Raw genomic sequence first — 17616 nt, 5'->3', positions numbered from 1 at the left:
TACGGAAAAACGGAAGTGTCTTATTGGGAAAGGAGTATCATAACACTAGGTTCTCATGTTTCCATCTGCCTACACAGCTATGTGCAGGACGGCATGTAGCTAAAAAAAATAATATCTAATTAATTTAAGAAAGGATATAAGATACTTTCTATACAAAAAAATATCCTTTTGCTAAAATATAAAAATAAATTTAAGCGAGGGAAACCGCGTTAGATTCTAGTAGTATATAAAAGAAAACGTTATTAGACTCGTCTAGTCCATTTAACTACTTACATAATATTTTACTTTTACCGTTCGACCTTTGTGAATTGTTTACGAACTAAAAGATTATTGGCTATCGATATATTACTATTTGTTTTTATTACTTCCACCACAAGAAATAATACGAGGCCACTCAACGGTATCAATAGGATTGAGAGGGACAAAGGAAAGTTATTAGAAAAGCTAATGATACTGGTCTTTGAAACAATGTTTATTTTATATTGTTTTCTTAACGAAATATTGAAATCATGATATATTTATATGAAAAAGGAATAAATATTGGTAGGTATATAAATATCTGTTATTAAAATATTTTTCATAAAATATCTTAGTTGAGTTACGTCACTCAACGCACAATGTCTCGAACAGTGTTTTGATTCTCTGTTTCGATGTCTAGATTCCTTCTGGCCTTTTTACATTATACAATTTAAATTTGATAAAATTTATGTACAATTTTCACACTAAAACTATTATTATTACAAAACTATGATTAAATTGTGATTTTATGAATGCCATATAATTGAAATCAAGTTATCAACCAGTCAATTACAATTTAGAAAAAGATAACAATAAAAACATCGTCACGCAACTCCAATATATTAGTTCCCAACAAAAAACCGAACCAAATTTACATATAAACCACCCGAATCCCCTTAACTCCTTCGCAGTTTGTCAATTTATCTTCCATTCCCTATAAAAAGTTCGAAAATAACCTCCTAGCGCGTCTCGTAAACACAATATCGTAAGTATTGTGTATTTACTGGCATATACGAGTAAGTATCTTTGGTGCCCTCGGGCTCGGGATCTGGGAAACAATGAAAAATGACCGGCGGAAAATTGCGCGGCTTTCTAAAGGATTCGTATACGATACGATCGGGCTTCTAGAATGATAGTTGGGTTGGGGCGGACTTGGTGACAAATTATTATTTTTTTCTTATGAATATTGTAGTTAAAATTAATTCTAATAAGATATGTTTTGTTTGGTATTCTTCTTATGTGATTCATTCTATGTTTAATTAGATTTTCAGTACAAAACATCTATTCGATACGATCGGGCTTCTAGAATGATAGTTGGATTGGGGCGGACTTGGTGACAAATGATTATTTTTTTCTTATGAATATTGTAGTTAAGATTAATTTTAATAAGATATGTTTTGTTTGATATTCTTCTTATGTGATTCATTCTATGTTTAATTAGATTTTCAGTACAAAACACCTATTAAAATCAAAATAAATATGTTTAATGTATGTAATTAATTTATAAGTTTTTCACAGGTTATAAAATCACAGAGTTACACAGCCTTCGATTTTAAATGCGATTGTTGTAGGTTTAATTCCACTCAGGGAGAATGAATTATTGGCACTATTTTGGAATCATTATAAAGTTCATTGACGTCCGTCAATCAACACGTAATGTCTTGAAAATTAGGCGGTGAGTGTGTAACGGAGTGTCTGAACACTAAATTCTAGCTACCAACTCAGCTATATGCAGCATAAAGTCGCAAAATTCAAAAAATAACAAACATTACGTGAAATAAAATAATCTTCATAAAACTTTTTCATTTTTGGGCATTATTTTTTTCCTAATTATATTAGGCTTTTATAGAGTAGTTAAAACTGTGGTTTCATTTAAAGTGGTGCTGAAAATACCACCCTGTATACATATTTCTAGAGACACCACCACCCTTATTTATATATTTAAAGTTGTAAATTAGTAAACTTCCCTCCCACAATAATATTTTAAACAAGCCAGCCTCAGGCCGGTCCTGCGTCAGCGCGCACTCTATTTTCCTATTTGCGCGGCAGATTGGCTGTGATTGTATTGTTTGCACCCTCCGCCTGAACTCGCGCGGAAAATGTGTTGACTGACTTGACTGACTACTGAAATACACTTCGGAGATGCAAGATTTTGTTCTTGAATTATGTGTTTAAGTTGATTTGTTTTTAGTTTTGAGCTTCGCGCTGTATCCCGATCACAGAAAATTAGGCAGAGGGAATCTAGTGTTAAGACACTGAGTTCTCCATTTCCTGCTGAATTCTGATAGCATTGTGTGTTGAATGGCGGAATTCAACGCCGAACTTTCTCTCAACACCAGCTTGATAATATTAACATTTTCATTTCCCCAAATGGGAATCGATTTCGATTTATTGTTTTTTTCTCATCTATGGTATTGTTTGTTATAGCTACAAGAAATTATACTCCTCTATACTGGTAACTAATAGGTACAGTTAATAGATATAGAACTTTACTTCGACTTTAACATTAATCAGGTCTACAGGAATGAAAATATGGATCATACGCGCTAGTCTTTTTTTGTATTTTTCTAAAAACATATTATAAAAAACCACAAATTATTAACCAATCCCAAAATACGTAAAAAACCCCAATTATTCTAAAACCCCCATAACCCGTCTATATTGTCAATACACTTGTAGCCAATCACCTGCGAGGGCGTTACGTAGATACGTCGTAACGCGCGGATAACTTTTATGAGCGGCAAATTGTGTTTATAGGGCCGTGTGTCGCGATTTACGCCGCCGCCAGCCGCCGTTATCGGGAATATTGTCGTGGAATGAAGTTATACTGTGGTTCACGCCACGAGCGATGGTTGATTTGTTAATATGGGGAACGGAGTGTCTTGACACTATGTTCTCTCTGCCATGATATATGCAGATACAGCATTGAGCTTCACATAAAAAATATATATCTAAGCAAGCTAAATATGTACTGTAAAATGCTATTTTTTTACACGAGAATCCAAATCCAAGTATCGTCTTATTTTTTTTTATTTCTGTACAATTTCCGTAAAATAGAATAGCTAGTATAGTTCCCCTAGGAATTTCAAGAAATTCTCTCCTCTACATTCCTAACCTACGCATATGCCAAATTTCAACTTTCTCAGTCCAGTAGTTTCGTCTGCATTAACTCTCAGTCACTTAGTAACGGAAAAGTTTATTTACTAGTATACTATATACACATAGCAGGGTAGGCAAAGAGGACCTGGGAACCTAATGCTAAGACGCTTCCGTTCCCCATTTAACCACCTTCATATATATAGATATTTGTATTTAAATCACACTGTCGCTATATCTTACTACTTACGAATGTGTATCGTCGTTTCAATATTATTGTCGATCTCACTCAGATAACAAACAAGTTATTGGTTCTCTATTGCCGCGACTCCGCTGTGATATTGTTTTCTGATCGATCTTATTTGTTCTTATTACGTATTGGTAATTGAGATTTTTTTTTATTATTTTGTTTTTTTTTTAATTTATTGTTTAAATTCTTGGTCTATTTCTGTTTATTAATAATAATTGTGCTATGAGAAATTGCATTCATTACATTTTTTTAGTTATTTTCATATTTTCCCTGCCGTTGGATAAAATTTTATTAATTTCGAGTTAAAAAACAATTTTTAATTAGTCAGGTTATTTTATTATTCTGTCACTATATTGTGATACATCGTTATGTATAGGAACTTATGAATAAAACTGATTATATTTAGTGTCATTTAGATTTGTTTTTAATAATGTGCTGAGGTATAAAGCGCGGCGTTGAGTTCCGCCATTCAATTTATTGAACAATTCAGCGAAGAATGGGAAACGAAGTGTCTTAACCCTAAGTTCCCTTTGCCTGCCCTGCGGTATGCGGGATACAGCGTAAAGCTAATTTAATTTTAAAATAATATTAACATTTTTACGTAACACAAACGTTAATTATCTAAAATCTCCATCACGTACTAACACGTAGCACGCCGAGTGCCGCCGAGCTCCACTCGTAACGCAGGTGTAACAACGTCGTTACCACAATCAGCACTAACGATGTCTCGCGCACACTCTACGTTACCTACATAAACTACTCATTGCATAAGAAAAGAACAAAACGAAACAAACAAAAATAGTCTTTTCAGCTATTTTATATACATGTCATATTTCTTTGAAATATTTTATGAGTGCTTTTGTTTTGGTTCTTATATTGAGGTTTTATAATACACCATTATATAGTGGCATAATACATAGTATTAAAGTCTTTATAGTGAAGTAATAGAGGTTATAATGGGATGTGGTTTTAGCTGAGAAACGTCTACGTGATTTCTAATTGGTGCTGCGATGTGTGGCCGCGGGCGTAGTGTAGCAATTTAGAGGCAAATGTGTTTTTTAATTGTACGACGCGACGAGGTTCCCAGGGTGAAGTAAGCCTGTTGTATTGAAAGGCAGTTTTTACACTTGCTGTAATTTCTAATGTTGTTTTTTTGTTTCAGGTGCAGAAGGACTTCTTTGGGCGTATTGTTCCTGTAGCTCAAGTGCAGAAACAAGGTATGTATTGGTCTTTTTAGTTTTTTTATCTTTTCAGCGAAAGTTATATAAGAATATATCTAAATTTTCAATATTTTAAACTATGTTTAGTAATATATATCGATAAAAAACAAGCTTAAAATATTTAAAATGAAACAGATTGTTGGTTTCCCTTCGTTGAATTATAAAATTGATTATAAGAAAAATACTTTGACGTATTTTTTTGACCAGAGCCGTTGTATAGGATGCAAGAAATAAAATGTCATATCATAAGTACTACAGTTCAAAGATAAATAAAGAATTCGAATACATTTGAATACATCTTTTTAACTGAATCAGCAAATAAATAGAAAATAATAAATTATTTTATATCCAAATATTCTCAAATAATCATCAATAATTTATATGAAAAAAAAATCAAACGAGTAAACCCACAAACCCGAGCCTATATCAAACAATTTCCCTTTAATCTCTTTACTCGTCATCGAAGTAACGACACTGTACAACATGGCCGCGGCGTTATTGCGTATAATATACCATTATCACATAAAGTTACAAGTGGGCCTATTATTTTCAATTACGCCGGGAAGGGGTTGTTAATATTCATCGCCGTCAACGCTGGAATCGAACACCTGATCCCCGTCTGCCCGATTGTCGACCATTTATATTTTAGATATTATATCTATAATTTGGTCTGGGATACTGTTTTAATAGACACTGTTATTAACTCTAGTTGATAGGCTGTGGATATACAGTTTGTAGTTTCGTTAAACATTTTTTTTTTTAAGTAATGAAGTATAATTTGTAATTAAATTGAGAATGAGAATTAAAGACTAAGTAGTCTCAAATTCTGGTTTAGGATTCGGGGAGAGTGGAGAAAATTAGAAATATAACATACAGGGCAACAACAATAGGATTGCACAACACACAATGTACCGAAAATTGGGTGGTGCGTGGAATGGAGTGTTTTAACACTATCTGCGGACCCTGATATATTCAGGGTACAGTGTGAAGATATTTTTTTAGCCTCCAACGAGCACCAAAAAGTTTACGATAATAAAACAAGAAACATTTTCAAGTTATATAAAATATATTATTTTTCTTTATATAAATACATAATATGTCCTCCACTTTAACACAAATGTCTGTTCAGCTCGTTAACTCGACTGCTTAATGGTCTCAACGCGATTTGTAATGGGAGAGACCGAAAATTCATCTTACACCAACGCTAGCTACGAGCTCTACGTCAGGATGAGGAACGATAATTCACGACTTAACCGCGTCGCTGGTTCTATCGTCCTGGAAATGCTATATTTAACATTTTAAATGTTTATTTATTACTTGAAATTCTTATTAATAATATTTTTTTATTATAAATAGCAAGTTACTTATAATTCAGTAATAATTTCTTGGTATCTTTTATTCCTTCTTGATTTCGTTTAGTGGGGTTTACTAAAATAATTTACTAAAATTCGAAATATTTGGCACAAATCAGCGCCTCGGTCTGTCTTAAAACTGACGATAAAAATAATATTTTAATAAATATAAATCGATGCTACAATTTTCGTAGACACCGCTACGAAATATGTAGCTTTTATTTTTTTTTCTTAAATATGTTTTTCGTAATCACATTATTATATTATATATTGCAATATGTAGCTATATTTTGATTATAATTGTTGAATGACAAAAGAATGTGAATTTCATGATCTATCAGAGTGAGGATAAGGAAAAGATTTTAAGAATTTCGTTATGCTTACGGTACTGTTTAGTTTTAAAATTAAATATTGCAGTATATTGACAAATATTTTGACTTCTATTTTTTTGCTAATAACATTTTTCACATGATTTCATTAAGACGTGCGACGCTTGTGGGTTCGATTCCCATTCAGATAAATTATTTGTTTTCATTTTCGGTTGTTCTGGTAGAAGCACGTATTGAATTCCAACACTTACACGCAATGTCTCGGTAATTTTACTAAAAGTAAGGAACAGAGTGACTTAACACTATCGTATACTCTAAATACGAAAAAATATAAATATCCTACAAATTTTCATCAAAAATCTAAACTAACATTTACGAACCCCAAAAGTTAACACACACCAGAATACATAATTATCGTCTTGTAGAAAATCCAAGGAGCAAGTTGTAATGAGCGCTCTAAACCAATTGTGAGCGAGATCGACTCGGTGTTTGACTTGGCCCCCATTGTGCTCCTCACTCGATTTTAGCCAAATGATATTATTTCAAGCTTATATTATGTTAAATTGGTTTTCCACTTGTGATTGAGTTGGAATCATTAATTTCCAATTAATATTTCCAATAATGTTAATATTTCGATATTGTAATTGTTCAATGTTTAAACAATTTTGTGATTTTTCAACGGTTACTAATTTTGATTTAGTAGCAGTTTAGTTTGTACGTATAATAATAGCTTACTGTATAATTATATTATAGGTACGTAATTTTTATATATAAATTTTATTTCAATAAAATATTTGTGAATCACAATTAGAGATATAATTATGAAATTATAAATTATCTTGAATCGTTTAATTGGATAAATATATTCGTTTAGACTACAAACACAGAGACCAAAATTTAAAAAAATATATTCTATTTAAACCAGAATTCGGTGGAGTGTCTAACACTAGGTTTCCAAATTTCCTCTGCCTAACCTGCCAAGTGCGGGAAACAGCGTGAAGCTGAAAAAAAATCCTGCAAAACCCTGATTTCTAAATATTATTATTAAAACACAAATCATTATAAAATAAACCAGCAACTACCTAAGCACAACATTTAAAACAAAATACACACGAAAAGTTAAATTAAATGCCATGAATGTAATCTAAAACCATTATATTAACAAAAACGGAATGAATGAGAGTCATTAAAGCGATCTTCTCATCACCCCGCCTCTAATTCACCGTCGCCCGCATAAAGCCCGGCTAAATTAAAATGCTACACTAGTTACCGCCTCTTTCATGTAAAAGCTGGGTTATTAACGCGAGTCGGTTAAGAGTTGCGAGTTGACCTTCGTGTGAGGGTTCCGTATGATATGTTGTTTTTGTCGCTTTGTTGTTTTTTATTTGATTGTTGTCATGTTTCGTATCTTGTTGGGTAGAATAAGATAGAAATCTGTTCACATAAGTTTGTTCTCTACTTTTTTATCTTCCCGCTGTATCCGTTCCCATTAAGTTTCTTTCGTTCCCTCCCACTCCCACTTCTTGTTCTCTACCTTTGAACAATGTTGTATATTTATGCGTCATAAACAAGCATAGATCCCTGCATAGATCTCAACTAATTATTACTATAGCTTTCTATATTTTTTCATTATGAATTCATAGCTAATAATGATGATTTGATTATACTCTCTAAGTTAGCTCTCCTAAATATTATTCCCAACAATTTCACTTACTTTCGGCCAAATCCCACATTTCTCTACACGGTACTATAGAACCCTACAAGACCACACAACACCCTATATTCGTACAGTGCAGTACCTACAGTAGAGTATAGCGCGAGGCGCGGCGGAGGCGGTAGCGGAGGCGGGCGCCGTCACAATGCGGGCTATTAGCGTGCGCAAACACGCCGCCCACGAGTAATTATACAAGTTGATTATATGTCAATGCTTTTGTGTTTAATATCTTTTTGTGTATAGGTTTAGGTACATGATGTGATTTATATATATTTTTTGTAGGTAAAGTCACGCTGTATGCAGCTGTACAGTAGGCAGGGGAAACCTAGTGTCGGGACTCTCTGTTGTTCATTTTCTGTCGTGGAAACAAAGCGTGAAAAGTGGGGGTCTTCTGGAGCAAGTAGATTAGAAATAATTCATTCTTCCGTTACAGAAGTTGAAGCTTATTCTTCACGCTGTATCCCCCATGTAGCAGGGTAGGCAGAGAGAGCCTAGTGTTAAGACACTTCGCTTCCCCCTTTCCCACACAACGCTGGCGTTATGTAATTTTTTTTTTTTTTTTGTAGACGCAGTAACTGACGTCATATCATCAAGCAGTGTTTTCTACCAATATCGAGAAGGATTCAATAATGCTGTGAGACGTAACGTGCGGGTTCGCGATTTATTCTAATTTCTAATTGTATAGAATTTTATATATATTGTACATATTATTTATTTTGTAATATGCTTTTTTTATAATTAATGTTTTAAGCGCCTTTCAAGCAATATTTCAACTAGATGGTCAACTAGTGGTGAATAAAAAAATAAAATTAGTTAAAAAATCGTTGGTGTTTTTATTTTATTGTAATTCATATGAAGAAGAGAGAACAACTGTGGCGCAGTGTGGGTTGATTCTAACTCTTCTGAATTCTTTAATTTCTACCCTTCGATACTAAGGTAAAAAAGCACAGCGATGACTCAATACTCAATGCCTCGAAAATTAAGCGAAAAGTGGGGAACGGAGTGTCTTAACACTAGGTTCCCTCTGCTTAGCTCGCTATATACAGGGTACAGCGTGAAGCTAAGAAAAAAGAATATTAATAAAAGTAAATAGAAATATTTTTGTAAGTTCATTCTTAAATCTTTCTTCTGTATATAATTACTACTGCACTTGTATTTTGAATGTATATTACACCTGATACCAAAACAAAGCAATGGCTAATGTTCCTAATAGCAAGTTGGCAATAATTCAAAAACTTTGCTGTACACCCCTTTATAAAGTAATAGTTATATGATATTTATGTATATGAATGTCATATAAATTAAAGTGGAGAGTGGAGTGTCTCGACACTAGGTTTACATAAAAGAAAAAAAATATTAAGTAAACCGTTGAACGAATTTACTAAAGTAAACTTATTAACTTTGATATTTATCTCTAATAAAAATTCAAACATTTAACTATATACATGCAATAAATTGAACTTAATTTTAATTTCAATCTCAATTTGGTATTTGTCTTTTCTCGATTTGTATAACTATTTCGGATAATAAATAACGAATACTAAATATTGGTAATCCGAAATTAGGACTTCAGAAATTGAAGGAAAGTAAATAAAAAAACGGAGTTTTCCTCTTGTTATTATTTATTTATTTTGTTAAGTCTTAAAAAAATCTTATACGAAAGCCTACGCCTAATACACCTATACAAACACTCGCATGTTACCAAAACCACTAATTACCGAGACAGCTGTTACCAAAACAATACTCGTATACCATTAAAATTATCATCAACGGCCACAACTCACAAACTCTCCCAAACATCACCTGCATTTAGTTATTAAAAGCGTAAGCGCTGAAATGTTCCTACGTAAGTACATCAGGAATATTGCGAACGCGTCAAGAGAACTGACGAATGGTCCAACTTGTGTTTTATATACGATTGTTCTTGTTTTATGAAGATTTCTTCATATAAATTATTGTATTTATTATTTATTTGTGTTTTTTCTTGTAATATAATATTGTTCTTTTTTATTCATTTGTTTCTATGTTGGCAAGTATTTCTATTTATATACTTTTACGAATTTTCTCAAACATTGAGCACTTGGGAAGAGTTACTGAAAGAATGGCCATTAAAATATAATTTTGACAATCGCACATGATCAGCCATGACAATCGAAATGGAGACGTCGCCGAGTAAAGGAAAATAGACGATATCATCGCAGTTGTGAAGCCTGTCCATCCATAAGTTTTCTGTACAATCCATAGCCAAAAAAATCATTTTATTCCAAAATATTGTGCTTGTCTGATTATTTTGATGGATAAAAGAAATATAAAAAAAAAGATTATTTCCTAAACAGTTCTTAATTTTATAAAAAGAAAAGAAATAGAGCTTTTCTGGCATATTTGAAATAAGTGACTCAATAACATTACAGTAAGTTAGGTTATTAAGTTTTTAACAGATAATTCTTAAAAAGCTTTATTTATTGTACTCTTTATATACAAAATCAAATAAAATCAGCTTCACGCTATGCACGCACACAGCACTGCCTACCCGGCAGAGGGAACCTCGTGTTAAGACACTCCGTTCCCCACTTTCCGCCAAATTCTAGAGGTACTGCGTGTTGAGTGGCGGAACTCAACGCAGCGCTTTGCCTCGACACCAGAGCGAAGAAATGAAAATATAAATTTAAATAAATATTTCCTTCTCTCGAGTGGGGATCGAACCCACAACCAGTTAATTAGGCAGCACACTTTGCCCCTGCGCCACGACTGGCCTATATAAGCATTTAAGAAGTTAATCGAAGCTCGATAAGAACGTATGGTTTGTTATGGCCTTTTTTAAAATTGTAATACTTTCAAATTCTATTACAAAGTTTTATTATAATTTTGTTTCGTAAGTATAAATAATAAAAGTATTAGTAAATTCTTTATATTCTGTACTTCCCTTATAATTATAATCATTGAAACAATTTACATGAAATTGATATAATTTGGAAGCACGCTCTTATACCTACTACTAAACCCCTCTGGCATTCGTAGCTTTACTCGTTCGTAGCGCTTCGTAGCATTGCGTAGACCGTAGCCATGTTCCAAATCTCAGTCTTGATCCACCCTCTGGCCTTTGTATTTATACGTGAGTATATATGTTCTATTATTTAAATTAATCGAAATATAGTTTTTATATATTATAGTTATGTAAGTATGTTTTATATAAATTATTTTATTTTGTAATTCAAAGTATTAATAATTTATTAAATAATAATAACACTATAAATTGTTATTAGACAGTGATTGTAAATGCTATTTATTAAAATCTTTTTTTTTATTTCATATAAACGTACATTTTGTAAATAGATCTTTACATTACATATCCCATTGCCCTATTAAAAAAGTCTATTTATTCTTTTAGTCTTCTATTTTTATTTCATCAATATTTTGCTATTTTCTGTTTAATTAAATTTATTTTTCCCAGTTTTTATGTTGTATCAATCATTATAAATTCTGCATTTAAAATATTATTTAAAATAATAGGAAAGGAAAGATATGGTAGGTATTTCATTGAAATAAACACACAAAAAATCACATGTACATAATTTTATTTTTAATAATGAAAACAACTAATCACGTGAAGTTCTATAGAAGCTAACTAACTATATATAATGTATATACAAATAATTATTTAATATATACGTATATGAATACGCTACCGACGCCACAATTCCCAAACTCGTGCATAGTGCAGTTACTTCTCAAGCTTATCCACCCCTACGTATATACAAAATGGCGTCGGTATTACCTATGATTAAAAACTTAAAATCCTATTATATAATTAATTACAATTTAATCTTAATTTATTCTTATTATAGATAGAAATTACAAATCTTATTTTAGATAGAGTAACAAAACTGATATAAATTGCGATATTTTTTTGTATTGCCAATCGCAATTTATACCAGTGGGTATATTAATTAATTAACTTCTCCAGAAAAGTGCAAAATCTTTTAAAGAAAACGTTTATTGCTTAAATTAAAATATTCAATATAATAGTTAGTGCAAAGTAATGCTTACATGAGATTCTTCTTTTTCGTAAAAAACTTTCCGATATTACAATAATTTTGTGACATCTTTTAGTATCTATTCTTGAATAATTATTGAATATTATATAATCGTATACCAGTATTATGAAGTACAAGTAACTCTGTTTCCCACGCACCATCCAATATGGGAGACCTTGCATGTTGTCAGAGCCAGGAAATAAAAATAATTAATTCTCCCCAACTGGGAATTGAACCCACAACCGTCGTCTTCACTGTCAGACGTCTTAATCTTATTTTTAAATTACAATGAAAAAAAAAATCCACGGGTGGTAAAGCTACAAATTAAAATTATATTTAATACTGAAAAATATAAGGTAACTGTTATTACTTATTCATTACGTACTTATATTCTAAATATATATCTGTAATCTATTTATTTACAATAAGCACAAATTCAGCATTAAATCTAGTATATTATAAGATTATTACATAACCAATTTATTTTTATTTCTAATTCTAATATTCTACTATACAAAATTAACATATTTATTAATAAAACAAAATTATTCACAACGATTTGGTCGAATACTGATATCGGTAAAGCAATTAAAATATTTACAAGAAAATAATTATATTTATAAATAAAATAATTATTTAGATACTATGACAAACGACGCCAGAAGTGACTTTTTTACACTAAATTATCTATATATTTAATACCCTATTTAAAAGTACAGAGCAAGTAACTATTCAATGAAAAAAAAAGCATAAAACTGTATATATGGAATTGGTATAACTATAAAACGAATAAAAATGTATATTTGAAAATTAAAGGAAAATATACTTTTGTATTCTTATATTAAGAAGTTTTACGTTTGGAATATTTAATTGAATTGGAATAGTCTGGGCTACAATTAAAGGTAAGAAAATATTTAAAAAAGATGAAAATATGTAATAATATAATCTTTTATCTTATTTCTTCTTGCTTTGATGAAAAGAAAAAAACAATTACCATTTTGAAATAGCTTTACTATATGGTAGTTATTAAGACTGTATATATAATCATAATTATAATATTTATTAGAATGTTCAAATTGTAAATCAAACACAAAATCTATAGATATCTATAAATATTTTGTAAATAATAACCTAAATTTATTTATTACTTTAAATTATTATAAAATTATATTAAATATGTAACATTGATCGCTTATACTACGTACTATATCACCTACCGCGTATACACATATGGCACATTATGTTGGCACAAAGTGGAAAATGGCACTAGAGAATTCACAGAATATTCTTGAAAAACTTTTATAATTGTGTAATTATTGTTATATTGTAAACGCGGCGTTAAGTTCCGCCACTCAACACGCAATGTCTCTAGAATTTGGCGAAAAATGGGGATCGGAATACAGTAATAAATTTATCGTATTAAAAATATATTTAAAGACAACAATTGTAAAATCCCATTCATCTATTTCAGAATAATTACTTCGTTCTACAAATATTCGGGTTCCGTACGATACTCAAGCAGCCTAAAGCTATGAGTATATTGTTTCCCTCAGGGTATGCACAGTGGATCTAGTGTCGAGACACTCCTTCAACCTCCGTCCTTCGCTGAGTTCATTTGAACACACACAGTTCGTCGAGTTTCGGAACTCTACGCCGATATTTTGTACAATACTAGCAAATTTTTATGATTAATCGTGCGAATTATCTTATATTATATGTATATGAACACAGAATAGTATTTAAATTGAAATATTTTAAAGTATTCTATATAATAACTTAATGAAAAAATATTATCGTACATAATTATGACAAATATGTTTATTATAAAATGGTAAACAATATCACCGTAATATCAAAAAAAAAATTTGGCTGTCACAATAATAATTTTTACAATAAAAATTTGAATAGTGACATTTTCGAGCAATTTTTACAAGAAATCAAAGGAAATGATTCAATTTATCGAGAAATAAAATATTTAAATAAACATTTCAGTTTTATTGACCTTAGCTGACGTACCCCAATTTATTACAACGAAAAAAATCCTTAACAATGATACATAATTAGAAATGAAACTAAACTACGAGCATATTTAAACATATCTATTCCTCTATACAAAACAACCATACTAAATACAAAAATACAATTAATAGAGATAACGAAAACTTAATCTAAATGCTTGGGTGGTTCAGGCGGGGTGGGCTCGTGTAACAGCGGCAGAGGCAAGGGCGGTAGAGGCAGCGGTAGGGGAAGTAAGGCCCTCGACTGGAAGTTGGCGAGGGATTGGAGTAACGCCGCGGAGTGTTCGTGCGCTTTGCGGCGGAGTTCTGCCACGCTGGTAGAGCGCGCTTCCTCTTTTGGACAGCAAGGGCATCCCCAACCTGGGGGAAATAAGCATTTTAATATGGTATAAAAATAGCTTGAGTAGGAGGATCTAGTGACCCGCCTAATTTTCGTGACATTCTGTGTTGCAAAACGCCGTGCGATCAAAAAAAGGAAATGAAAATAACTCATTCCTCCAAGTCAAACGGGGGAACTTACAACTGTGATTTATATAGTAAAGTAGTACTACGACTATTATACTATTACGATTTAGAAAAGTTTTCAATAATATTATGAAAAGTCTGAAATATGAATATAAGACTTTCAAAAGCAAATTCCCTTGAAATTTCAATTTTAACTAGAACTGTAGCTTTTTCTTCTTTTTTAGCTTTACACATGTCCCACATTTAGTATAATAAGCAGGAAGAACTTAGTGTTGTTGTGAAGATCAAAAATCAAAAATTACCTTTAAGTGGGAAGAAGGGTTGTGACAAGTGGCTGAGATGCTGCGAGAGGTGCGAGAGGTGTGGCGGCAAGAACAGCGGAGGCGGCACCGGCGGGTCCGAGCTGGTTGCGGGCGACGAGCGGAACGCACCCGTACTGTAATTAAGCGGATAATTAGTTATGTTATACTTAGATTTTTATTTTCAGGATTATTACACATTTTATATGAAACTATTTTTACTCAGATTCACGCTGTATCCCGCACACAATAGAGTAGGCAGAAGCAGAAGGAACTTAGTGGTAAAACACTCTATTCTCCATTTTTCATCGAATTCTGGAGTCATTGTGCGTTAGACGGCGAAACTCAACGCCGCGCTTTGCCTTGAAGAAAGAGCGAAGACACAAAAATCAGTTCCTCCAGCGGGATAAAAAAATCAATTAAATGAAATTTTGTAGCCGGGTTAATCTCATATTTTTGGTATATATATTTTTAGAAATCTGACGTTTCCAACACTTTGCATGGGTAGTTATAGTTGTAGCTTTATGCTTTAGAGAACTAAATGTAGAAATATACTACTTAAAAGTGTTTAAATGAAAATAAAAAGTTAGAATAAATCATTTATTTACGCATGAAAATAATTTGTTATGCCGAGTTCACTATTGAGCATAATTAATTTAGATTTAAAAATGAAATAAACAATTATATTCCTCTTAAAATCAGCGGCGGGCGTTGGTCTCCAGACATTTATTTTGCTTATTTTATTCTGTCGCCGAGAGGAGATCAAAGAACCCTTCATAGCATAAAATGGTAATACAATTTATAATGCCTTTACTCATTGATACAGCAAAGTTGATTGAAATTTATTAAAATAAAGTGTATTATTTGGAAAGATATTTAACTCCAATATTAATATTATTTGTAAATATAAAAATACTTTAAATAATATGTGTAGAAATAAATTTATTTCTTAATGGTTCACGTAGACAATGTTTTCTTGTTTTGCTATAAATGTACGCTTATAAAATTTACACTTTACCATATAATATATTTAGAAGAATAGAGTAGAAGATCTAGTGTTAAGACACTCTGATCTCTACGCATAGTTTCATTTTCGAGAACGTCACGACTTGTTTCAGTGCAAGGAACCGCAAACAGATCATTACCCAGAGTAGAAATCGAACCCATATCCGTCGCATTAACAGTCAGGTGATGTCTCTCCAATCAATATAAGGCGATTTAAAAATTAACATATAAAATATTTCATTGCCTCGAATGGGAACGAACTCACAACCTCGAAATACTTGTAATAAGTAAAATAAACAATCTGTACTACACTTGAATAAATGAAAATCACTCAGCTAAACGCCGGGCGAGTGTCAAATAAATTCAAAAGAGCAGATCGCGTCAGAGAGAGATTGAGACAATGAAATGAACGGCCGAGGTGTCGCGTCGCTCTGGCATTCTCTCAGTGCATAGCTGATGTGCCGCGGCCTGGGGCGCGAGGTGTGGGTGGTAGCGGTTTGGTGGTGGGATTTTTTATGATTTTTGGAGATTGGAATTTAGTAAATATTATTGAGGTAAGTTAATGAAATAACTTGATTGAGGAATATTATTTTTTTTAGGTTTTTTTTTTCTATATAGAACTGAGAGTATTGTGCGGGAATAACTATTTTTTTGAATTTTAATTTGCACTTGAACTTGAATTGCTAAGACTAAATTTGTTTTTAAAAGACTATTAAATATCGTTATTGTCAATAAAATCGTGTTTAGATGTTTTGTAAGTCTGTCATTAAAACTTTAATATTATACATAAAACACATTTATATACGTTTTTAAACATAATTAAAAGTAAAATGCCCATTTAAATTGTTAAATTGAGTTATGTCTGTGTGACATTTTACAAAATAATCATAAATACGTTTACATATCATTTTATTAAAACGGAAAAATATACGTACAACTTAAATAGTACAATTTGACAAACTCTCCACCACTAAAATATACTATTTAAAAATACAATCGCCATATTACTTGTTATTTCACATAGTAAAGTTAAAAAAAAATATAAGAAAAACACATCCTACTCTCAAAATCGATATAAACCGCCACCGCCTATAACACCACACGAAATTCCCCCGGGCACTCGTTCAATGGAATCAAAGGATTTGCGTTCATTATATATGGTAATAATTGATGGTATCCACGAGCGCCGCGCGCCGCCCGCCTGCACTCTGGCCGCACCCTTAGCTATAATACAATCTGACTTTGCAACTAGCTTAATGCAACTTGCGTAACGCGAAACGAAAGAAACTGTATATTTAGTATTATTCTCGTTGTTTTAGTACTAGTGACACTGTGCTGTTGTTTTTTATGTTGTTTTCTTTTGTGTTGTGTCGTGGATTATGTTGTGTTTCTTTTAATATTTATGTGTATGTGTGTTTGGAGTTTTATATTAAATGTCTCGAAGGCTCCGATTTAGAACGGAAGTGCCTTAATAGTAAGTACCCAGGTTACCTTTGCCTTCCCCCCTATGTACGGGATATAACGTGTAATGTTGTCGGTTTTTTGCATTAATTCTTCATGTTAAATTGATATCTGTACATAATTGATAATTTTAATATATAAATAGTTGTTTTACAAGAAGCAGATAATAGTGTAAGACAAAGTGGTAGATGTAAATTATTTTTTTTAAGCATATTGGATATTTTTTATATTTCCAGTATAGCACAATATCACATATAACCACATTAATAGTATTAATAGTAATGTTAAAGGAAAAAGTAGATCCTCTTTTCTTATAAATAAATGTAAGAAAATATCTAAAATTCATAATTAGGAA

The 17616-nt window shown here is 31.7% G+C and overlaps 2 protein-coding genes across 2 annotated transcripts in view; one reads left to right on the top strand and one right to left on the bottom strand.

The window, feature by feature from the left end:
* Window positions 1–8801, top strand: part of cutlet (chromosome transmission fidelity protein 18 homolog) — a 32384-nt gene extending 23583 nt beyond the window's left edge. The window contains exons 17-18 of the mRNA XM_085185956.1: window positions 4527–4581; window positions 8546–8801. Coding sequence (XP_085042082.1) covers window positions 4527–4581; window positions 8546–8649 — 159 coding nt within the window. The 3' untranslated portion in view covers window positions 8650–8801. The remainder of the gene's footprint in view (window positions 1–4526; window positions 4582–8545) is intronic.
* Window positions 8802–11537: 2736 nt separating this feature from the next.
* Window positions 11538–17616, bottom strand: part of LOC146538846 (uncharacterized) — a 60359-nt gene continuing 54280 nt past the window's right edge. Inside the window, exons 8-9 of the mRNA XM_085185355.1 lie at window positions 14799–14932; window positions 11538–14391 (exon numbers count right to left, since the gene is read on the bottom strand). Of these exons, the coding sequence (XP_085041481.1) occupies window positions 14177–14391; window positions 14799–14932 (349 nt within the window). The 3' untranslated portion in view covers window positions 11538–14176. The remainder of the gene's footprint in view (window positions 14392–14798; window positions 14933–17616) is intronic.

This window comes from Heliconius melpomene, chromosome 5 (assembly GCF_056956725.1).
Source record: "Heliconius melpomene rosina isolate 202511_hmr_F chromosome 5, ASM5695672v1, whole genome shotgun sequence".
Lineage (NCBI taxonomy): Eukaryota > Metazoa > Arthropoda > Insecta > Lepidoptera > Nymphalidae > Heliconius > Heliconius melpomene.
Note: the sequence above shows the minus strand (reverse complement) of the source record. Positions and strands in the feature narration are given on the sequence as shown.